Source organism: Mustelus asterias, chromosome 12 (genome assembly GCF_964213995.1).
Source record: "Mustelus asterias chromosome 12, sMusAst1.hap1.1, whole genome shotgun sequence".
Taxonomy (NCBI): Eukaryota; Metazoa; Chordata; class Chondrichthyes; order Carcharhiniformes; family Triakidae; genus Mustelus; species Mustelus asterias.
In genome coordinates this window covers 85,533,514-85,558,645 of record NC_135812.1, presented here as the reverse complement: position 1 = coordinate 85,558,645, position 25,132 = coordinate 85,533,514, and the positions used below count along the sequence as shown (strand labels likewise).

At 42.2% G+C, this 25,132-nt stretch overlaps 1 protein-coding gene across 1 annotated transcript in view; it reads right to left on the bottom strand.

Annotated features, from left to right (window-relative positions):
- Positions 1 to 7,683: 7,683 nt before the first annotated feature.
- The window catches only part of fasn (fatty acid synthase), a 100,937-nt gene continuing 83,488 nt past the window's right edge, over positions 7,684 to 25,132 (bottom strand). Inside the window, exons 33-43 of the mRNA XM_078225528.1 lie at positions 24,620 to 24,821; positions 23,781 to 23,932; positions 22,345 to 22,436; positions 21,181 to 21,332; positions 18,350 to 18,595; positions 17,119 to 17,307; positions 15,681 to 15,905; positions 14,879 to 15,099; positions 13,633 to 13,731; positions 11,698 to 11,949; positions 7,684 to 9,828 (exon numbers count right to left, since the gene is read on the bottom strand). Of these exons, the coding sequence (XP_078081654.1) occupies positions 9,691 to 9,828; positions 11,698 to 11,949; positions 13,633 to 13,731; positions 14,879 to 15,099; positions 15,681 to 15,905; positions 17,119 to 17,307; positions 18,350 to 18,595; positions 21,181 to 21,332; positions 22,345 to 22,436; positions 23,781 to 23,932; positions 24,620 to 24,821 (1,968 nt within the window). The 3' untranslated portion in view covers positions 7,684 to 9,690. The remainder of the gene's footprint in view (positions 9,829 to 11,697; positions 11,950 to 13,632; positions 13,732 to 14,878; positions 15,100 to 15,680; positions 15,906 to 17,118; positions 17,308 to 18,349; positions 18,596 to 21,180; positions 21,333 to 22,344; positions 22,437 to 23,780; positions 23,933 to 24,619; positions 24,822 to 25,132) is intronic.

The window sequence follows — 25,132 nt, the reverse complement described above, 5'->3', positions numbered from 1 at the left end:
GTGGTCTTGTCGTCTTTTGTCTCATTGGTCAAATCTCATTCTACATTGAATGATACTATTTTCTACTTTCTAATTTACTTTTATCTTTAGTCAAGTATAGTCCCTAAACCCATTTTCATCAAAGTTTCTCCAATCATTTTGTCAGGAGTGAAAGGGAAAACTCTGTGGAATACATTTGCCAAAGTATTCAATACTCTGAGTATGTCTGCTTAAATGTATTCTTTGAGCGTAAGTACTTTTATTTTAGTTCCAGTTTAGCTTGTGAACCAGACATTCAATGAACTGAAAACATAGTAGAAAACACTATATAAATTTCAGTGTGAAATTCATTGCATTCAAGGTTCGTTGTTGTACATGGGTTATTCATCACTATACAGCATTTCAGATTGTAAGTGGATGCAGCCCACTAATGGAGCTAGCCATTAAGCTGTTTCATAATAATGTTCAAAACGTCAAGATCATAACATGGATGTAATTCCTAATGCTCCCCTCAGTATTGACAGCAGTAAAAAAAATATTAAAAACTATCAAATTGTTTCAATAGTTACAAGTAGAATTCAAACCATTTTTAGTCAGCCAGGACCTGATACTATGCATCCCAGAGTGTTGAAAGAGGTTGCTATGGAGATAGTGGGTGCATTGATGATCATCTTTCAAAATTCTATAGATTCTGGATGGTTCTCGGAGGATGGAAATCATAGAGTCGTAGAGGTTTACAGCATGGAAACAAGCCCTTCGGCCCAACTTGTCCATGCCACCCCTTTTTTTTAAACCACTAAGCTTGTCCCAATTGCCCACGTTTTGCCCACATCCCTCTATAGCCATCTTACCCATGCAACTGTCTAAACTCTTTTTAAAAGACAACCTTGTACCTCCCTCTACTACTACCTCTGGCAGCTTGTTCCAGAGATTCACCACCCTCTGCGTGGAAAAATTGGACACTTTTGTATCTCTCCCCTCTCACCTTAAACCTATGCCCTCTAGTTTTAGACTCCCCTTCCTTTGGGAAAAGATATTGACTATTTAGCTGATCTATGCCCCTCATTATTTATAGACCTCTGTAAGATCACCCCTCAGCCTCCTACGCTCCAGAGAAAAATGTCTCAGTCTACCCAGCCTCTCCTTATAACTCAAACCATCAAGTCCCAGTAGCATCCTAGTAAATCTTTTCTGCACTCTTTCTAGTTTAATAATATTCTTTCTATAATAGGGTGACCAGAACTATACACAAAATTCCAAGTGTGACCTTACCAATGTCTTGTACAACTTCAACAAGACGTCCCAACTCCTCTATTCAATGTTCTGACCAATGAAACCAAGCATGCTGAATGTCTTCTTCACCATTCTGTCCATTTGTGATTCCACTTTCAAGGAGCTATGAACCTGTACCCCTAGATTTCTTTGTTCTAAAACTCTCCCCAACGCCCTACCAGTACCTGAATAAGTTCTGCCCTGGTTCGATCTACCAAAATGCATCACCTCGCATTTATCTAAATTAAACTCCATCTGCCATTCGTCAGCCCACTGACCCAATTGATCAAGATCCCGCTGCAATCCTTGATAACCTTCTTCACTGTCCACTGTGCCACCAATCTTGGCGTCATCTGCAAACTTACTAACTATGCCTCCTAAATCCTCATCCAAATCATTAATATAAATGACAAATAACAGTGGACCCGGGACCGATCCCTGAGGCACACCGCTGGTCACTAGCCTCCAGTTTGAAAAATGACCATCTACAACCACCCTCTGTCTTCTGTCATCCATGATGTGGAGATGCCGGCGTTGGACTGGGGTAAACACAGTAAGAGTTTTAACAACACCAGGTTAAAGTCCAACAGGTTTATTTGGTAGCAAATGCCATTAGCTTTCGGAGCGCTGCTCCTTCGTCAGATGGAGTGGAAATCTCCACTCCATCTGATGAAGGAGCAGCACTCCGAAAGCTAATGGCATTTGCTACCAAATAAACCTGCTGGACTTTAACCTGGTGTTGTTAAAACTCTTATTCTGTCATCCAGCCAATTTTGCATCCATTTGGCTACCTCACCCTGGATCCCGTGAGATTTAACCTTATGCAACAACCTACCATGTGGTATCTTGTCAAAGGCCTTGCTAAAGTCCATGTAGACAACATCAACTGCACTGCTCTCATTGACCTTCTTGGTTACCCCTTCAAAAAATTCAATCAGATTTGTGAGACATGATTTTCCACTCACAAAGCTATGCTGACTGTCCCTAATCAGTCCTTGCCTCTCTAAATGCCTGTAGATCCTACCTCTCAGAATACCTTCTTACAACTTATCCACTACAGATGTGAGGGTCACCGGCCTGTAGTTCCTGGCTTTTCCCTGCAGCCCTTTTTAAACAAAGGCACAACATTTGCCACCTTCCAATCTTCAGGCACCTCACCTGTGGCTATCGATGATTCAAATATCTCTGCTAGGGGACCCGTAATTTCCTCCCTAGCCTCCCACAACGTCCTGGGATACACTTCATCAGGTCCGAGGTATTTATTTACCTTGATGTTTGATTTGATTTGAATTGATTTATTATTGTCATATGTATTTACAGTGAAAAGTATTGTTTCTTGCGTGCTATACAGACACAACATACCGTTCATAGAGAAGGAAACAAGAGAGTGCAGAATGTAGTGTTACAGTCAGAGCTAGGGTGTAGAGAAAGATCAACTTAATGCAAGGTAAGTCCATTCAAAAGTCTGACAGCAGCAGGGAAGAAGCTGTTCTTGAGTCGGTTGGTATGTGACCTCAGACTTTTGTATCTTTTTCCCGAAGGAAGAAGGTGGAAGAAAGAATGTCTGGGGTGCGTGGGGTCCTTAATTATGCTGGTTGCTTTGCCGAGGCAGCGGGAAGTGTAGACAGAGTCAATGGATGGGAGGCTGGTTTGCGTGATGGATTGCTTTCTGATGTGCTTTAAGACTTCCAGCACCTCCTTCTCTGTTATATGTACACTCCTCAAGACATCACTGTCTACTTCCCCAAGTTCCCCAACATCCATGCCTTTCTCAACAGTAAACACTGATGAGAAACATTCATATAGGATCTCAAACATTTCTTGTGGATCCAAACATAGATGACCTTGTTGATCCTTTAGAGGCCCTACTCTCTCCCTAGTTACTCTTTTGCTCTTTATGTAGTTGTAGAATTTCTTTGGATTCTCCTTTGTCTTATCTGCCAAAGCAATCTCATGTCCTTTTTTTGCCCTCCTGATTTCTCTCTTAACTCTACTCCTACACCCTCTATACTCTTCAAAGGATCCACTTGATCCCAGCTGTCTATGCATGTCATGTGCCTCCTTCTTCTTCTTGACCAGGGCCTCAATATCCCGAGACATCCAGGACTCCCTACTTCTACCAGCCTTACCTTTCACTCTAAGAGGAATGTGTTTACCCTGAACCCTGGTTAATACATTTTGAAAGCCTCCCACTTACCAGACATCCCTTTGCCTGCCAAGAGACTCCCCCAATTAATTTTTGAAAGTTCCTGTCTGATACCATCAAAATTGGCCTTGCTCCAATTTAGAATTTTAACTTTTGGGCCAGAGCTATCGTTCTCCATAGCCATGGAGGTAACACTATTTAAGAAGGGAGGGAGAGAGGAAACAGAGTACTACAGATCTGTTAGCCTTACATCAGTGGAAGAGAAAATGCTGGAATCTATTATAAATGATGTAGAGTTGCCGGTGTTGGACTGGGGTGGGCACAGTAAATAGTCTCACAACACCAGATTAAAGTCCAGCAGGTTTATTTGGTAGCACGAGCTTTTGGAGCATTGCCCCTTCATCAGGTGAGTGATACAGCACTCCGAAAGCTCGTGCTACCAAATAAACCTGTTGGACTTTTACCTGATGCTGTGAGACTATTTATTATAAAAGAAACACTTGGGCAATCATAATCTGTTTGGACATAGCATGGATTTACAAATAGGAAATCATGTTTGACAAACTTGTTAGGGTTTTTTTGAAGATGTTCCTAACAAAATTGATGAAGGAGAGTGGATGGATGTAATATATTTGGACTTTCAGAAGGCTTTTGATAAAGTCTCCCACACAGGAGACTAATTAGCAAAATAAAAGCACATGGATAGGAGGCAACATACTGTCATGGATTGAGGATTGGCTAACAGGCAGAAAACAGAGTAGGAATAAACAGGTTATTCTTGCGTTGGCAAGTCGTGGCTGGTGGGATACCGCAAAGATCAATACTTGGGCCCCAGTTGATCACAATATATATCAATGATTTAGATGTGGGAACCAAATGTAATATTTCCAAGTTCACGGATGATACAAAGCTAGGTGAGAAATTGTGTTGTGAGGAAGCGGAGTTGTGAACATAGCCCAGTCTATCACACAAACTAGCCTCCCACCCATTGACTCTATCTACACTTCCTGCTGCCTCGGAAAAACAGCCAGCATAATCAAAGAGCCCCATGCACCCCAGGCATACTCTCTCCCATCTTTTTCTGTTGGGAAAAAGATACAAAAGCCTGAGAGCATGCACCAACTGACTCAAGAACAGCTTCTTCCCTGCTGCCATCAGACTTTTGAATGGACTTACCTTAAATTAAGTTGATCTTTCTCTACACCCTGGCTATGACTGCAACACCACATTCTGTACCCTCTCATTTCCTTCTCTATGAACGATATGCCTTGTCTGTATAGCATGGAAGAAACAATATTTTTCACTGTGTACCAATATGTGACAATAATAAATTAAATCAAAATTTAAAATGACTACAGGAGGATTTGGACAGACTTAGTGGCTGGAATTTTACCGGCACACCCACCCCAATTCCAGGGGCGGGCAAGGCTCGGAGAATGGCATTCTCCTTTGGCCTCAAGCGGGATTGTACAAACCTCGAGCAGACATGCCGGTAAAATTCTGCCCAGTGAGTGGGCAAGAACATGGCAGATGGAATATAATGAGATATATTCCATTTTGGCAAAAGGAACAGATGTACAGAGTATTTCCTAAATGATAAGAAATTAGAAAGTGTAGATGTATAAAGGGACCTGGGTGTCCTTGTCCATAAGTTACTGAAGGCTAACATGCAGATGCAGCAAGGGTTTAGGAAGGCTACTGGAATATCTGAGTACAGGAATAGTGAGGTCCTGCTTCGATTGTGTAGGAGTTTGGTTAGACAGCACCTGGAGAACAATTTTTACCTCAGAAAGGATATTGTTGCCATAGGGGGAATGCAATGAAGGTTCACCAGACTTGTCCGCAGATGGCGGGATTGTCTTATGAATATAGATTGGGCAAACTGGGCCTGTATTCTCTAGAGTTTTGAAGAATGAGAGATGATCTAATTGAAACGTACAAAATACTTAAAGGAATAGACAGAGTAGATAATGTGTTTCCCTTGATTGGGGAGTCTAGAAACAGGAAACACATTTTCAAAACAAGGGGTAACTCTGATGAAGGGTGATCCAGACTTGAACCGCTGGCTCTATGAAGGAGCAGCGCTCCGAAAGCTAATGGTATTTGCTACCAAATAAACCTGTTGGACTTTAACCTGGTGTTGTTAAAACTCTGTGTTCACCCCAGTCCAACGCCGGCATCACCACATCATGTCTATTCTCTCTCCACAGATGTTGTCAGACCTGCTGAGATTTTTCAGCATTTTGTTTTTTTTAGAAAACAAGGGGGATGCCACTAGGACCAGATGTGGAGAAAGTTCTTTACACAGAGGGTTGTGAATCTTTGGAATTCTCTATTGCAGAAGGCTGCAGAACCTCAGTCATTGAATTTTTTTAAAGCAGAGGTTGATAGATTTCTGACTAACAATACCATAAAGGGTTATGGGGATAGTGGGTGCAAAAGGCTTTTAAGTGGCCAATCAGCCATGATTGTATTAAATGGCAGAGTAGGCTCAATGGGCTGAATGGCTCAATACAGGGTGGGAAGGAGGTCTTAAGGCAAGTAAACTGGGGCTTTACAATATTTACAGGACATATAGCAGGCTATTGATTGTGCCAGGAGATAGTGCAATTGTTTCACCTGGTGGAAAATATAGGCTGCCCATCTATTACTGAGTTGCACTGAATAAAGTTACTCCAGTGCCGGCTAGCTATAGAATTGGCTGAGAGAGATTTCTTGATGAGTCTTTCTGACTAAACTTGACTTTGTGCCTCAATGTAGAACTGGCCTTCTTCGATCTTCTCGAAATTTGCCAAAATTCACTAATTTTATTTTGAGGTAAAATTGGCCTAGAACCAAGGTGATGCCAATAGAATAAAAAGCATTGAGCTACACGGTGATTGCTGTGAAGATTAATTCCTTGCACTTCAAGTGCGTCCGGAATAGACTGAAGACAATTCTGGCAGCCAGATTGTCTCCTTGCTGCCATAATGATGCAGGCAGACTTTCATTCATTGCTTACTTTTGACAAACTTCTCTCTGGGATGAGATTTTTTAAATGAACCAGTTGTATAAAATTAGAAACATACAATGAGTTTTTAAAATTCTTTTGTGGGACATGGGCATCAGTTGCTCGGCCAGTATTTATTGCCCATCCCAAATTGCCCTTGAGGGGGCAATTAAGAGTCACCATATTGCTATGGATCTGGAGTCACATGTAGGTCAGACCAGGGAAAGATGGCAGATTTCCTTCTCCAAGGAAAAACATGAACTAGATAAATTTTCACAACTGACAATGGTTTCATGGTCACCATTTGACTTTTAATTCCAGATTTTTATTGAATTCAAATTTCACCATCGACCATGGTGGGTTTTACAACACAGGTCCCCAGACCATTGCCCCGGGTCTCGAGATTACTAGTCCAGTGACAATGCCAGTAGGCCACTGCCTCCCCTGGAGTTATAATTGAATGGAATAATGATTTCTTCCCCTCATTGCCATGATACCTGGTTTCAGTCTTAATCATTTTTGTAAACTTGTGAGACAACCTCATCAGATATTTTGACCTGCAGCATTTCTCGATAACACTGAATGTAACTTTGACAAACTCTGGCTGTGATAAAAGATGCAGTTGCTAATACAAGAATGAAATGGTTCAAAGGCTCCACTACAATCCACTCAGTCAAATCTCAGAGGAATTTCATAAGAACATAAGAAATAGGAGGAGTAGGCCATCTAGCCCCGCGAGCCTGCCCCGCCATTCAATAAGATCATGGCTGATCTGATAGTGGTTTAGTTCCACTTACCCGCCCGCTCCCCATAACCCTTAATTCCCTTATTGATCAGAAATCTATCTACCTGCGACTTAAACATATTTAACGAGGTAGCCTGCACTGCTTCAATGGGCAGAAAATTCCAGAGATTCACTACCCTCTGAGAGAAGTTCCTCCTCAACTCTGTCCTAAACTGACTCCCCCTTATTTTGAGGCTGTGTCCTCTAGTTCTTGTTTCCTTTCCAAGTGGAAAGAATCTCTCCGCCTCTACCCTGTCTAGCCCCTTCATTATCTTACATGTCTCTATAAGATCTCCCCTCAGCCTTCTAAACTCTAGATCTTTTTCACTAGATCTGGTTTGACTGTGTTGCGATAAACATTCGGGGTTAGGCTACAATGCATTAAGAGGACATTGCAACCCATACAGGTGCAGTTCAGAAAACAGTCCGGAAATGTTGAACCTTATCAAAGGAAAGCAACTTCGAAACACTGGATAAAAACGATAACAAATCAGAATCAGGAGATAACCACAATTTAAATTGAAAGTGATTTTTACGTTTTATTTGATGTTTGATGCTACAAATTGCAATGCCTTGGATAGAATAATACATGTTAGAACTACAATTTGTCTTGTATGATCATAATCTACAGTAGTCAGGATAGCTGAAACAGAGGGACAGATAAGCAAAGTTTTATAGTTAGTCAGATTTAATTACATCCTCATGAGAAATAGCAGATTTAATGGCACAAGTTCTGCATTGTCGAAAAATTGACAAGCTATGTAATCCTTTCAAATATATAATTAATTGAAATTACTTCTAAAAAGTCATCTTTAATCATCCTTCTGTTCTTTAAAATGAATTTTAAACCAAATATTGTGTTTTATTAAAACATAAACTGAGAGTCGTGAATATGGCCCAGAGTGGCTGTTTTACAAAACCAAGGAGAATACGTTAAGTCACAAAATACATGAAATAAATTCAACAATGTTGGTTTGCTCATGACACTTCAAACAGCAGCATCGGCCCATTTACACGAATATGAAAATCCCTCCCTCCCCCCATGTAAAATTATTTGGCGCATTGTGTCAAAGGGATTATGTAGTACCTCTTTGTTCAAAAATTTCAGATTGAACATTTCATCAGTTTAATGGGAGTCTTACAGGATGGTGACACATGCAACACACACACACACTGGTGCTTTACTGAAATATCCCTGCGTTTACAAAATGCAGAATCGTTCATTGACCACATAAAATGCTCACATCATTAGGTCCCTTGTATTAAATTAGAAATCCCCTTGTGTGATTTGGTTTTGCTGAAGGGAGGTTCTGTGGAATTTGCGAATTATCCAGCGAGTGCACCAGAAATGTCTGTTAATTATCTAACCAGGTGTTCATAGAATCCCTACTGTTCAGAAGAGGCCATTTGGCCCCTAACCTTCACATCATGAGACACTAAAGGGGCAATTTAGCACTGCCAATCCACCTAACATGCACATCTTTAGACAGTGGGAGGAAACTGGAGCACCTGGAGGAAACCCACACAGACATGGGGAGAACATGCCAACTCCACACAGACATTCACCCAAGGCTGGAATCGAACCCGGGTCCCTGGCGTTATGAGACAGCAGTGCTAACCACTATGCTGCCTGTGTAGGAGGGGCAAAAAAATAATTGACAGGCATAAACAAGGGGGAAAAAAATTCTGTTACCTCCCTCCATCTTGTGTAGGTAGTTTTGTTAGATGGCACCTGTTGCTTTAGTAAAATATCTGGGCCGGCAGAGTCTAAATGGTGGGATTTGTTGTAACTGCCACTTGCTGGCAGGGACTGCCATTGGGAGAGCCCGAGGATAAAGACGTCAGCTTCTCATTCAACACAACGGGCAAGCTCATCTCTGGCCATTGTTCCAACCAGCGGCTTCATTCGATCTGGAGAGGCGAATCAAACTGGTGCGAGATTCTCGGATTCCTGGGACTCGAATTCAGCATCTTCTGATTCGGGGCCAGGCACTTACACATTTGACCATTCCACGTGTAACAGTTGTTTTTTTTAAAAAAAACAACCTTTTTTCGCAATACCAGACTTCATACTAAAAAAAAATAACAGAATTGACCTTTATTTCATTCAACGCACAAAAACACAAATAGTTTACAGTTTGGGACAAAAATTATAAACATGACTTTCGTGAAAAAAATACAGAGGAATGGGTCATGCTATTGGTAGGTTCCACATACATTGTTGTTTTACAAGCAATTCAACTGGACAAATTAAAAACTGCAGCATCATCAATTTCTATTTCCTCATAGACAATGAATGTCTCAGAAATAGATCAGTCAGTTTTTTGTGTTTGCCCGTTTTGGTCCGACTATGTACCAGTTTCTCCATTAAGCACTATATTTACTGCCTTGAACTACAACTAAGCGACAAAAAAAATTACAGTTTTTGCAACATTGTTGTGCGAAAAGACTCGACAGCTGTACAATCTATTGCACGCGCCAGGAACCATGGCCGATTGGACAACGTAGAAATCCTCTGGTTCAGCCCTCCCGAGCAGCAACTCTTGGCTCTGCCAAAGTGTTGTGGATGATGCTGACGACAGAATCCACCGAAGCTCCCTTTAAGAATGTCCAGTGATCTCCTTCAATCACGTGAATTAAGACCACGCCGTCACAAACCTGAAGGCGAAAGAATGAGATGCAAATAATAATGAAATTCATCACATTTTCCACAGAAATATACACTAGGGGGTTATTGTAACCTTAACCCGCCGGTTTCCCAATGGGCAGGTTAGGTAAAAGTTACCCCCATAGAATTGGAGCCGATACCTGAAAAGAAAAAGATTGATATTTATATAGCATCTTTTACATGTTTGGGATGTGTTCTCAGTACTGAACTGGAGTGCCAGCTTGATCTTTGTGCTCAAGTCCTGGAGTGGGACCCGAAACCACAACCTTCTGACTCCGAGGCAAAAGTGCTACCAACGGAGCCATGGCTAACACACAAAGACACAACTAAAGAGTTGCACTCTTCCTATACCACTGGCTATTTTAGTGAAGCTGAAGAAACCTCATTATGAAATGAAGCTGAGGACTGAGACTTGGTCAAAAACCATTTGCATTCATATAACCTGAGATTTAGGTTAACATTAGGTTTTTCATCTTGTTTGGCTTGGGTTCCTGTTCATTAATATGACTAAGAGGTCCATCTTCCATGTACCTATAGCTCTGCATCAAGGACTTCACTGACAACAGATTACATTCACCTGATAATGATCCATATGTTTACTCACAAGGCAGGAGTTTTAATTGACATTAACAAGTACACTTTACACAGGGGGCCATCAGCTCAATACTGCAGAAAATCACTATCCTCAAAATCTACATTGCAGAGAATCTACAAAGAGATTTTATTGCAAAGGACTTACAAATTCTTTGATGAGGATGAGGGCAGCTGACATGAGCATTTAGACTTTCCGAAACCAAGGATGTTTGGAATAACACATTCTTAAAAGGCTTATGTAGAGGAACAAGGTAGTGCATTAGACAACCTCACTGTCCTTTCTGAAGTGAGGAGAAAAGATAACAAAATAATTTCGTTGTGGGCGCTAGTGGATTTGAGACGCCAATCCGCAATATAGTGTGGTAGTGAGAGAGTGCCCACTGGCTGGCTGGCATAGGGAAGGGCAGACTAAAGGAGTCATCTTGATTGGCACCTCATCCATCACCTTATACATTCATTCCCTCCACCGCCGACACACTGTGGCAGCAGTGTGTACCATCTTTACAACAGACTGCAGCAACTCATCAAGCCTCCTTTGGTTTGGAAGGTGCTGTCAGTGACTAGAAGGACAACGGACCGCAGGTGCGTAGGGACACCACGACCTGCAAATCCCTCTCCGACCTGCAAATCCCCCTACAACCCATGTCCCACCTTGCCATGAAAATAAAGCAGCATTCCTTCATTCTTTCTGGGTAAAAATCCTGGAACTCCCTCTCTTAACAGTTCTCTGGAAGTACCTTTGCCATGCAGACTGCAGCAGATCAAGCAGACAAGTCAAAAACCACCTTCTCAAGAGCAGTTAAGGTTGGGCCATAACTATTGACCTTGCCAAATCATGGGTAAATTTAAAAAAATAATCAGGAGGTGGCATGAGAAAGGGAATGACAATCATTCCACACATGATAACAGTGTGCATGTGTACATTAAGTGAAAAATAGAGGCATTCAGAGGAATAACCAAGCTAATGTGTAAGGGAGCTAGATTTTGTATTCCTCACTTGTACCAACAGGAGAAGAAATGCATCCGAAATCAGGACGCCACTGGCAAAGCCATCATTTTTGACCCAGCCCCAACCGCCCTCGAGATGGTTGTAGTGAGCTGCCTTTTTGAACCATTGCAGTCTGTAGGTACATCCACAGTGCTATCAAGGAAGGGAGTTCCAGGATTCTAAACCAGGAACCTAAGCAGGCTTTTACAAACCAATAAAGAGAACAATTCAGCCAGAGTGAGGAACAAAATGCAAGTATCCAAAAACAACAGCTCACCTCAGAGAGTTGGTAATCTCCACCCATACCCTCTTGAAGCTCATGGGTGGTCTTCGCACGCAGCAGTGTGATGTTTCCACCAAATTTCGAAGCAGGGATGTACTCATCTGCTGCTTTAAGTTTATAGTAGAAAGCGGTAGCAGCAAAACGCAGGGTATTACGGTTGATGCTTTTATGGTTTGTGGTGATCATATCAACGACTGCATTGACTCTGGCTTGCAAGTTCTCCAGTGGTAGCAACTTCTCAAAGAGCTGCAGAAAGAAACAGATCGGAAGTGGTCAATTTTGCACTAAGAGCATCAGACTGTTATTCAGAAATCCTGCTGTCAGAAGGAATCCTGCCAAAATATTTTAAAATAAATTTAACAAGATTACAGCTGATCTGTTTATGCACGGCATGAAGTCTCACAACACCAGGTTAAATTCCAATAGGTTTATTTGGAATCATGAGCTTTCAGAGCGCTGTTCCTTCATCAGGTGAGTGGAGATTAATTCACAAACGCGGCATATATGGGCAAAGACACAATTGCACGATAATTACAGATCATCGTGAATTTGTGTTTTTGCCCATGATGTGTTGGTGAACTAACCTCCACTTACCTGACGAAGGAGCAGCGCTCCGAAAGCTCGTGATTCCAAATTAACTTGTTGGACTTTAACCTGGTGTTGTAAGACTTCTTACTGTGCCCAATCCAATTCTGACATCTCCACATCCTGTTTAATTTCTTTGCAGAATGCTGTGAATAAAGAAACAAAGTCATCTACAAAACTTTATTTCCTAGGTCGCAAACATGTTAGGAGATGTTTAGAAAAGGGAAGATTTATTTAGAATTGTGGTTCTGTTGCAGCTGAGAGACTCTATATAAGACTTTCTACTCAGAGCCGCAGAGTCCAATTTACTGATGTGTTTAATGCAACTGGCTTTCATTTTACTGAAGGAAATTTTTCATATTTCGCCTTCACTTAGTTCGTAACTATCTCTTTTCAACAATGCTGAACATTTCTTCCAATTGCACCTTCGGGAGTGTCTGCTACTTCTGACAAAACATAAATCTGTTAAGTCTTTGAAGCTATCGCCTTATCTATCAAACTAAAGGGATACATTCCCAAAGGGTTTTTCCTGCTCACACATTGCACCTTTAGCTGAGGAGCCATGGAAACCTCAGGAAAAGCAGTTTATATGCATTTTCCCAGGGTTTTCTCCCGCCTGAGTCACCTGCAAAAACATCCCCCCCCCCCCCATTGTTGATACGAAAAGCAGAGTTAATTGCAGCAGCAATAAATGGAACTCACTGCATATAGATTTAACCCGTTACATCTTAAATTACCAACAAAATAGCAGCTAGCAGTAACCAAGCTACTGAGGGAAGTAAAATCACAGTGCATCATACTCATGCCACTTTGAGTTGTGAGAAGGGCAAACTTAGTCAAGATTCATAGAATCATAGAATCCCTATAGTACAGGAGGAACCTGCACCAACAAATATCCCATCCAGGCCCTAACCCTGTCACCCCATGTATTTACCCTGCTAATCTCACTGACATTAAGGGGCAATTTAGCATGGCCAATCAACCTAATCCGCACATCTTTGGAGTGTGGGAGGAAACCCAAGCTGAGACGGGGTGAACGTGCAAACTCCACACACTCACCCGAGGCCAGAATTGAACCCAGGTCTCTGGCGCTGTGAGGCAGCAGTGCTGACCACTGTGCCACAGAGGAATTGAGACAGGGGCATCACCCTTCACTCAACTGTCTGGGGATACCAGTGGAAATCTACATTGCCATCAAGATAAATTGTTGGTGTTGGGATAGATGTGACATTTCAGTAGGTCTCTCACAGACATAGTCTCTCTGACCCCTTGTGATTCAGCCGCCTCATTTTTCCAGTGATTCTCTTGCCCTTCCCCCAACTAAAATATGTGCTCAGCCCCTACCTTGTTATGTTCCGTGTTTGCAAACTGTCCAACAAATGCGCACATTGCTTTGGTTTCTGCTTCAGCATCATTTCCAGTCGTCAGCTTTGCCTTGTAACTCTAGAAACCAAGGGAGAGAAAAGATGATCAGTGCTGATCTCAGCAAAATGAGAAATCCAGTGGGAGATGACGGCATAGTGAAAACATCACTGGATCCAGAAGCCCAGGCTAATGCTCTGGTGGAATTCAAATTTAATTAATAAAATCTGGAATCGAAAGCTAGTCTCAGTGATGCTGACCATGAAATGATCATTGATTGTTGTTTAAAAACACATTTGGTTCACCAATTCCCTTTAGGGAAGGGAATCTGCCAGCCTTACCTGGTCTGACCTACATGCAACTCTAGAGCCACAGCAAATGCCCTCTGAAATGTCCTAGTTCAAGACCAGTTAGGGATGGGCATGGACAAGCATTTGCTGCCCATCCTTAATTGCCCTTGAACTAAGTGGCTTGCTAGGTCATTTCAGAGGGCAGTTGAGAGTCAACACATTGCTGTGGCTCTGGAGTCACATGTAGGCCAGACCAGATAAGAACGGCAGATTTCCTTCCCTGAAAGACATCGGTGAACCAGTTGGATTTTTCCAACACAACAACGGTCATTAGATTATTAATTCTAGATTTTTTTTATTGAATTCAAATTCCACCACTGCGATGGCGGGATTCGAACCCGGGTCTCTAGAACATTTAGCTGAGTATCTGGATTAATTGTCTAGCAATAATACCACCAGCCTTCCCATACTCGGCATCTTCTCCACAAGGATCACAACTGGCCCAAATTTAGCAGTCAGACTTAAGAATCAGTTCCACTACTATTATACGCTGTGGTCGCGTAGTCCCTTAGCTTCAAAGCCCAAATGACCAGGGGAAAAAAAAATTACATATGAAGTCAGTGGGCAAGGGAGTCAGGCAGGGTGTCTATTGGCACGCAACAGGGAAAAGGAATAGAAATACACTGCAGTTTAAAAAGGAAAGCGCGACAACTGCTCAGCAAGTCAATCAACGTCTAAAGGGAAGACCTTTCAGACCCTCATTACAACTGAAAGCTGATGGATGAGCAAGCTCTTTAATAAGGGCAGACTTATCTATAGTAAGCAGCAAATGAAAGGAGAAAGGAAAAAAATAGTTTCACCAGCCAAGTGAACTGTATTCTCTTTAACAGAAAACCATGTGCCAATATAAAAGAGATGCATTGTAGGCAGCATAATACCTGGGTGTATGAAGCCACATACGAGTGGGAGCCATCGAGCAAGATCAGGCAGTCAACTGGGCGAGGCATATTAGCCTGGGCTTGCAGCTGGGTACAAATTTCAAATGCTACACATGCCCCGAAGGAGTAACCAGCAATCCTGTAGGGCCCCTCGGGCTGAACCTGTTTAATACAGCCAAGGTAATAGGAAGCCAGGTTTGGAATGCTATCCAGTGGGGCAGCTGTATGAAAAATAGGCAAAGTTAGTGCAATGTAATAAGCTCCGTGACTCAAACCCAGTCTGTTTCACGCGTACACACTCAAAGTTAGTTAGGGAAGGGAAATACATCATTTACAACCCTGGATGCAGAGGGACACCGGTTTATCTCCAGTGTCCAGCACCGGAAGGGTAATTTACTCTTGTTATTACCAATATTTTTTTACAATGTAAAACCTGACTGTTGCATGGTAATGGTTGGCACAGCAACGCCGTGATCGACCTGACAAGAGTATTTCAGCACTCACTGTAGCCAGATTCACCAAGAGAAGTTTCCAACATACAAATCCCTGCCCCGATTTTAATAAAGTGGAAAATCTAGGCCCATGTGCTGGGTTGGTCTTAGCCCTATTTTCAAAGTTGGCCCTTTAATTTATTTTTTAAATGAGCATAAATACTGCAGTAATTCACAACAAAATAACTTCCGTAGCTAAAGCTGCAGTAATTCTAGCTGGAATCTGAACATTTTTTGAGTGAGCTAAACTCAGTTAAATGGTCCCTCAGCTAACTGTGATGGAACATGTTTAGACAAGTCCAGTCCCGTACCTTGAGTGCACTGTAGACCGTAGCAAGGAATGCTGACTTTGGATGCAAGCGCCTTGAAGGCCTCAACTGACCCCTCAATGGGGTGGACAAAGAAGAGAGGTCGTTCGTTGCTCTCCACATCATTCAGCTTGGCAATCGTGGACCCCTCTGGATTGACAAGGAGAACATTAAGGTCCAGATCTTTCAGCGGTGAGTCTATCGGTGACAGGGGTGTGGGCTTTGATTCTGTAAAAAGAGATGGGAACATTTTCATTATCCAGAGCAAGGGGAAAGCATTAGCATTGCTTCTTAATGCCTAACAGTACTGAAATTGTCTTAAAGATAAACCTGCTAGGTTAGAAGTACTTAAACAACAATGATCGAAGAATATTTTAATAGAACAAGTATGGGCATACTGTTCTCAATGAAAGGTAGAGCTCTTTTGTATGAAACTAAAATAGTAGTCATCACATTTGTTATTTTAGTATCCAACGACAAATATTACTATAGGACGCATCCCCCTTACTTTCCACACACACACACGCGCACACACGCCCCAAACGGGTGCGAATGTTGGGGGTCAGTTGTAATCTTTGAATACTGAGACTGACAGGTCTTCTTTTGTTAGATACAAGTATCATGGAGAAAGGGTAGATAAATGGAGTTGAGGTACAGATCAGCCATGATGTAACAGAGCAGCAGAAGGCCTACTCCTGTTCCTGTGCTCTGCTTGCCTGTAAAGTGCTTTGGGATACCCCAAGCTCCTGAGAAACACTACACAAATGAAAGCTTATTTCTCTTTGTACTTTGCTGCAAATACCAACAGTTATGCTTGCAACCAAGTGTAAAATGGCCGAGAGACTGCATTGCAGTCAGAAACCTTCTTCTATTCAGCTGCCAACTGCGCTTTTACTGAAGCACAGTTCAATTTCAACCCTGCTTTGGCGCAGTTCCTAGATCAGAACCTCCGACTCAGCAGTCAAGGCTAAATATTACCCATTGCCATCCCATCGCTAACAGTTCATTTGTCAGCACAACTTCCCCCTTTATAGCAGCGGTGGTACTTTAAGAGTAGCTACGTTGTCTGAATTTGCATTTCCAGCTAAGTGTGTTACTGACCGAGTCTTTCCTGTGCCGATTCAAAAATCAAGGCTTGGGTAACACCACACTTCAGGCACAGAAATATCCACAGCGCAGATATGCATTTTAATCGTTAGGATACGCAGGTGAAAGGTATTGTTTAATTCAGGACTTTGAGCATACATAAATGGAGGACCGCTGGGACACTGGGAGGTGGAAAAGAGCTGCAAGACGGAACACAACCATAAACTCTGTCAATAAAGAATAGCTGTGTTTTGGTTTCAGATTCAGCCAGCTTGAATCCTGTTAAGAATGTATTGTCGCAGTTTTGCCAGAACACCAAAATCAATGTCGGAAAATAGGATTTTTCAATACCTACCTCCAGTACTGCCAGATTTATTCACAAGTTCACGTAATTTATTGATGGTGAGTTGACGAATTTCTCTCATCGTCATGACGATTTCATAATCCCTCTCCAGTGTCTGTCGTACTTCCACTGCCATCAGTGAATCCAGTCCGAGGTCAGCAAGTGTTGTGTCTGGGTTCAAAGCATTGATGTCACGTGCACCTTATGGGGAGAGGAGGGGCACAACCTTAGGACAAAGCTGGAGAACACACAATCCCTGCTAAAAAAAAATAAAATCAACATGGCCTGATGGGAGATGTGCAAATGTTAGCAGTAAACACCTGGTCCCCAAGGAAGCTTTTCTTCATTCCATTCCCAATGATGACTGATGTGTGTTTCTAAAAATCAGAGTGCTCAGATAACACATACTTTATGGTGCATGGGCTCACCAATCATGTCACACACCATGTACCCTTAACTTAGCATTCTGGACATGAATACCTTTGGATGCTGGGTGAGGAAAAGATAAAAGTTTTGCCAGTGATTAACCCAAAGAGCTTGCTGCCCTGCCAAGACATACAGTAATGGTTTATATGGGAATAAAGCGGATACAGGAATAAAGCTGGCAAGAAGCCATAGGCAGAGTGGAGTGTGTAAAAAAATTCAACTTCAGCTGGGCACAAAATGGGTAGCAGTGAACTAGCTGGAGGCGTTTTCCCTAAAGTAAATGGAAAGGAAAGCGGAGCAGGGTTTATGGAGGGCAGTCAGTTCCCACCCATCTTGTGCCCAGGTCAAAGTTGAATTTGACCCCCAATGTCTTTTGAGATGAGCGGATTGGATAAATTGGAGAGAAGACTTATTCAAAAGTTGATTCTGGTTGGATCACACCTGATCAATCTTTATGGGAAGCCATTACAATGTTTGTACCCTTAACTTAGCAGAGTTTTCAATATAAAATGTCCAAAACACAAATACAAGAAAATATGATGCATTCTCAAAATTGAGAATTTCTGAAACATTGTGACTGTAAATTAAATCAAGATGTGTAAGTAAACCAGACCTATAGCATGGATAGACACACAGTTCTGCAAAGCAACAGAACCACATTAACTGTTGAGGTGTTAAAATTACCTCTCAATATTGAACGAATAGCAACAGGTCCTGAATTGTTAACCTAAAATCACCAGTATTCACTGACAGGGCTGAACAATATGGGGTGATCATAGGGATATCCCACAATATGATTCATATCAATGATACTTACCAAGTATGTGGGCAACAGCCTCAATGAGGTCCCGCTGGCCACTGCCATCAGCTTTTTTAACTACGGTCTTCTGCGCAAGGACGAAGCTGCACATAACTGGATGAGACTGGTTCAGGAACTGGTCCAGAACCTCTAAACAGGAGCTGATCTTCTGAGGCAAAGTTCCACCGATCACGGTGTCGTTATCACCCATGGTTTCCAAGATAATACCCACGTCTCCAATGGCACCCCACTGTATGGCTAGGCCTAAGACATGGATCAAAGGGTATTCTTTGTGAGTTACAGAAAATGCTCAAACATCTTTACACATTTTCGCAACCTTTTCATAGAATCCCGACAGTGCAGAGGGCGGCATTTGGCACATCGAGTCTGCACCGACAACAATCCTGCCCATGCCCCATCACAGTAACCCCATACATTTACCCTGCTAACTTATCTCTGACACCAAGGGGCAATTTAGCATGGCCAATTAACCTAACCCGCATATCTTTGGAGTGTGGGAGGAAATTGGAGCACCCGGAGGAAACCCACACAGACATGGGGAGAACGTGCAAACTCTAGAGTCACCAGAGGCTGGAATTGAACCTGGGTCCCTGGCGCTGTTCGGCAGCTGTGCTAACCACTGTGCCACCCTTTTATACTTTTCAACTGGCTCACTGAGCTGATTTCTAGAAAGGAACTATCCATTTTTACTACTTTCAAGCGTTTCCAGTTGCACAGCTAAAATTCATTTGGATTTTTATCTTCCTTCCTGACATTTTTTGTTTCTAATGCTAATCCCAGAAAAGTTAGCTCCTCAATTCACAAGTGCTAGTGCACGTGCTGCATATTTCCAGCATTTTCTGTTGGTTACAGAAAAGAGTGTGCTTGCTGCTAATTTATTCACTCAAAATGATGATTACTGGCATGTTTCTATAGAGGCAGAGAGGCTGCCATATTGAAGGATGGGTAATGGATTGAGGAAATGTCCTTTTCTTCCAACATAAGGAAAGATGAGATACAGTTGACTGCATTACACAGAAGAGAATACTTGAGTGAAGAAGTGTCTTCTGATGCATCTTGCAGCAGTCAGAGATGTCCCTGTCCCCAGTTTATATTATGGTTTTCTCCTTCATATAATTCTGCCTTCTGCCCAATTTTCTTACTTCAGAAACATCATTGCCTCAGTTACACATTGCTACTCTAACAGAAGCAGTGAGGAAATTCAGTCCCAAGGCCTTCCCCATGACAAGTGAAAATAATATTCACATGGATGCAAACTGAACTGGTTGATAAAAGCAAATTACTGTGGATGCTGGAATCAGAAACAGAAAATGCTGGAAAATCTCAGCAGGTCTGACAGCATCTGTGGAGAGAATAGAGGTAATGTTTCAGATCTGGATGGCCCTTCATCAGAGCTGTGATCATCTGACTAAGAGTCACCCAGATTCAAAACGCTGGCTCTATTCTCACTCCATAGATGCTGTCAGACCTGCTTAAATTGGTTGATATCCTGCCCTCTGTTAGCAATTTTCAAAGTTTGATATTGATCATTTTCAAAAAAAACCTAATTTAATATTCATATTAATATTATTCAGGGCGGCACGGTAGCACAGTGGTTAGCACTGCTGCTTCACAGCTCCAGGGTCCTGGGTTCGATTCCCGGCTCGGGTCACTGTCTGTGTGGAGTTTGCACATTCCCCTCGTGTCTGCGTGGGTTTACTCCGGGTGCTCCGGTTTCCTCCCACAGTCCAAAGATGTGCGGGTTAGGTTGATTGGCCAGGTTAAAAATTGCCCCTTAGAGTCCTGGGATGCGTAGGTTAGAGGGATTAGCGGGTAAATATGTGGGGGTAGGGCCTGGGTGGGATTGTGGTCGGTGCAGACTCGATGGGCCGAATGGCCTCCTTCTGCACTGTAGGGTTTCTATGATTTCTATGATGAATAGAAAAAAAAGGGTAAATTAGAGTCGTATAGGGTACTGAAAGAGAAACAGAGGGAAAAATTAGATTGGATTAAGGGAAAGAGGAAGTTTCAAATTTAAAATACTTAACAATTTACTACCTGTAAGAATGAGACACCACAGTTTAAATTGTTCCCTTTCTGGACTGGAGATATTGACTGGCAATGTAGGAACACAAGTCTTATAATACTTCCATTCTTAAATACCAGTCCTAACTTCTCATTGAGTTTTAATCGGCAACTATTGAGGAAATGCAGCAACTTTATTCAACTCACGGGGATGCTGCGGGGGGAGCTGCTTTTTTAAAGTTTAATGGCTAATCGCCCAGCAACTTGTAGTAATGGACAGTTCATTCCTCACCACAAGTTTGAGAATGATGCACATGGGCGGCATGGTGGCACAGCGGTTAACACTGCTGCCTCACAGCACCAAGGACCCGGGTGACTGTGTGTGTGGAGTTTGCACATTCTCCCAGTGTCTGCGTGGGTTTCCTCCGGGTGCTCCGGTTTCCTCCCACAGTCCAAAGATGTGCAGGGTTGGGTGGATTGACCATGCTAAATTAACCCTTTAGTGTCAGAGGATTAGCAGGGTAACTACGTGGGTTTATGGGTGCCCCTTAGTGTTAGGGGATCAGCAAGGGAAATACGTGGGGTTACAGGGAAAGGGCTTGGGTGGGATTGTTGTTGGCGGTGCAGGCTCGATGGGCCGAATGGCCTCCTGCTGCACTGTAGGGATTCTATGATTCTATTCTGTGATTCTATGAATAATGGTGAGCTCTATTAAACTCCTGTTATTTTAGCTGTAAATTCTAGGCCAACATATTTACTTTCGGAATCAGGAAAATTTCCGAAGGAAAAGTTTGGACTAACTTGCTTCGGTTGTGTACACTTACCTGCCAGGCCGTCACGGCATCTTTGCTCACAGATACGTTCCATGGCAGAATTGGCAAAACCATAGTTGCTCTGGCCAGCAACACCAAAGCCACAGCTCACAGAGGAGAAGACAACAAAATAATCCAGCGCTGTGCATTTCTCCCGACTGACCCTATAGTAGAAAATTGTAACAGAGTCTTACTGACTGCGTTAAACTTCCACGACAATCAGATTTAGTAAAGTTAAAATAGGCACTAAAAAGTGTACAGATGCAAACCAGGCCTAAAACAGAGTAATATCTCCAAGAAGATCCATACAAAAGTCTGAGAGCACGTACCAACCGACTCAAGAACAGCTTCTTCCCTGCTGCCATCAGGCTTTTGAATGGATCTACCAGAGATTAAGTTGATCTTTCTCTACACCCTAGCTATGACTGTAACACTACATTCTGCACCCTCTGCTTTTGTTCTCTATGTACAGTATGCTTTGTCTATATAGCGCGCAAGAAACAATACTTTTCACTATATACTAATACACGTGACAATATTAAATTCAATTGATTAGAATGGATAATACTGCATGTACTGGCATGACTTGGCTTTTCTTAAACTTTCAAATACATTGATCTACAACACTACAGAATACAACTGTCACTGTCTCTTTTTGACTTATAGATTGTGTTCCATTTATCTCAAAGTCTTAAATAAAAAAAGTTACTCTTTGCAGCTTGTAAAAGATGTCTTGTGACAAGTCCTATTAACTATGAAGGCCAAGGAATGCGAGAGAAGTTGCCCCAGTGTCCTGACAGGAAGGTAGAGTGGGGGTTGTCGGGGAGGGACAGGAGATCCTGAGCTCTGAGCTGGGTGAAGTTGAGGAAGGTACAGAACTGGGAAGCACTGCCTCTGCCATTCCGAGTGAATCTGATCGCCAGAAGAAATAATCAATCAGCATTAGGTCATATCAATTCCACCAACCAATCAAATTGGTGGAGCAGCAATGGTCCGGTTTACATGATCTCCATTGGTCAGTTGGATCAGGGGATGGTAACATAAGTGAATGAGGTAATCAGATTCAGAAGGAACCCAAACCCAACTTATTTTCAATAATATACAACTGATGTGTTTAAAAAAGATCTGCTATAATTATTTGAACACTTTTTCCAAATATCCTCATTGTATACCTACCTGTCCAGGTGAATTGTGCCATTGTACTTGGGCAGATTGACATCTTTGAAAAGGTCAGGAGTCAAGTTCTCCAACATGCCATCTTTCAAAACCTATAGAAGAAAAAAAAATACCCAAATGAGATTCCAGTAAAATCTCCAGGCATGAGATGACAGGCAGCGTGCAAACATGAACAATCTCATTACTATTGGAGCTGAATCAATTTGCCCAAATCCAAATACCAGCAGTGGAATTTAAAGGAGCTGGATTCACTTCAGATGCCCGAGATTAAACTGTATCCATGTAGTCACACCCCTCGCTGGTACGGTAGGTAGATTTTAATTTTCTAAACTTTGATTATCATACATAAGGAAATTTGCCACAGTGATGTTTAGCACTACCGTCAAAAGAGATTTTTAAATTAATTGGTGGATGTGAGCATTGCTAGCAAGGTCAGCATTTAGTTTTGATCCTCAACTACCTTTGATCCTCAACTACCTTGTGACGGTTACGGTCAGCCATCTTGAATACAACGGAGGCCATTTCTGAGGCAGTAAAGAGGCAAGCACATTGCTGTGTGTCTGGAGTCATATAGAGGCTATAGCAAGTAAAGCCGGTAGATTTACTTTCTTGTAATAAATCAGTGAACCAGACGGGGTTTTTGCAACAAACATTTTATTGCAAACTTAGTTAATTAATTGAATTTAAATTCTCAATGGGATTTGAACTCAAGTCTTTGGATTATTAGTCCAAGTACATACCACTCTACCACTGTATTGCTGAATAGTTAACAAACAGCCATCTCACATCATGGAATGAGATAAGTAGCTAACCTTTGTGAATGGAAAAGTTTGTAAAGTGCTTTTGAAAACATTTCGTGGAGTCACAAGACAAGCTGGAACTGGATTTCATTTCCAGATTTTTTTTTCACCCTTTCATCACAGATAAATCCAGGTGAAACTGGAAACCACACAGGAAGCACTTTCACATGATCGCATCAAACATACTTACTTTGGATGGCCACAATGGTGCTAATATTCCCATCCCTGGTAGCAGAGGGTGAAAACTATTACTGCTCACTATTCACTTTAATGATGCAGAACATGAAAGAGACAACACAAGCATCATCTGTTGCCAACTAACTCAGGGCTGTTGTGTCCACAAGAATTCATTCCTGAAGCAAGTCTTAATAATTCTGGACATAACAATTGTCAATGTTATATTAATTATATTGTTAGGATACGAAGGACATTATTTAATTAAGTACTTTGAACATATCTAAGTAGGGGATAGCTGGGACACGGGATGTGTGAGGAAAGTTACGAAATTGAACAAAGCCAAGTGAACTCTCTCGTAAAGAAAGGCGCCGCGTCTTGGTTTTGATTTCACCGACTGGATTGGATTCAATCAATGATGACCTGTGTTAACACCGGCACAAAGCTATATTCTGAACTCACCACGGCAAGGTGGAAGATGCCACCTACAGGGCCAAGACCAGAGGCCTCTGCAATGAGACGCTGCGTTCCTTCTAAAGAGCAAACATCACTGGTGGAAATGAGGACTTTTATGCCCATTTCTCTCCACTCACGTACCCGCTTAGCCTGGTACCCTGTAACAGAGCAGGAATTATCATTAAGTTACAAATCAATTTGCCCATGGCAGCATGGCCATTAATAACCCCAATTCAACAACTGCTGATAATTTTCTGTACTGTCAAGTTTGTACAATGTCCTCAAAGGTCTTGAGTGATCAGGCTAAAGTGAGTCTAAAGTTCTCATGTAGGTTAATACATTGATGGAGTATCAATTTCCATTAATGCCAAGTGCTGCATCCACTGGGTGAAGGGACTTTATATAGTTATATTCTGGGACAAATAGTTAACATATTGTGATGCATGACAAAGTGTTCGGGCGTCACACATCATGACAATTGTTTTCATTCTTTAGTTCCAAAAATAAATGGAGATTTCATTCCACCCAATAGAAAACTGAAGCCAGACGCATAGTTTGTGTAATACTACAATCATTTTACACAGGTCAAAACAGATAAAGATGTTTTTAAAAATGCAACCCAAAAGGTAGAATTTTGCTGTACTGAATTGGATCGACAAGATTCAACAACCGAGTTGTTTTTAGCCAATGGACAACACTAGAAAATGTTTAAAAAATGGATCTCACCATCTAAAAGGGCAGATACGCAGACTTGATGTCACTGTGACTTATTAAGTAGATAATAAACAAAACCCCTACACTGCCCACAGCAGGATCTCACAATTTGTAAACATCTGATCACTTACCATTGCGTATTCCGGACCGGGATGTCAGGACCAGTTTCTGAGCACCTCTCTCAATCAGCCAATTTGCCAGCTCCAAACCAAAACCTCCCAGACCTCCTGTGATGATGTAAGACTTTGCTGCTGGGCAGGCAGTGCGGGGCACTGCTGCAATGGCCAGCTGTTCTGAACTTGCAGCAGGGGATTTGCCTTCCTCTTCTCGAACCTGTTTGGTGACATGCAATGACATGTCGTTAAGCATGATGTGACAATCATTTACCACCATCACTGCTAAAACTGCCTCATCATCAACCAGCTTAAGAGAAAATCCTATGGACAGTAAAAATAGTTGTCTTTCGGTCTCTCCTGTTCCAAATCTCACGTCCCAACCCAGCTAATGGCAAAAGAAACTCATCTACTGGAGGCTACTGGCTTCCAAGTGCTGACCTAAGCAGGACTCGAAACTCTTGGGTCTTCTAACTGAAGCCAAAATATTCACAGGCTGCTTTGCAGAAAAATATATTTGATTATGTAAAA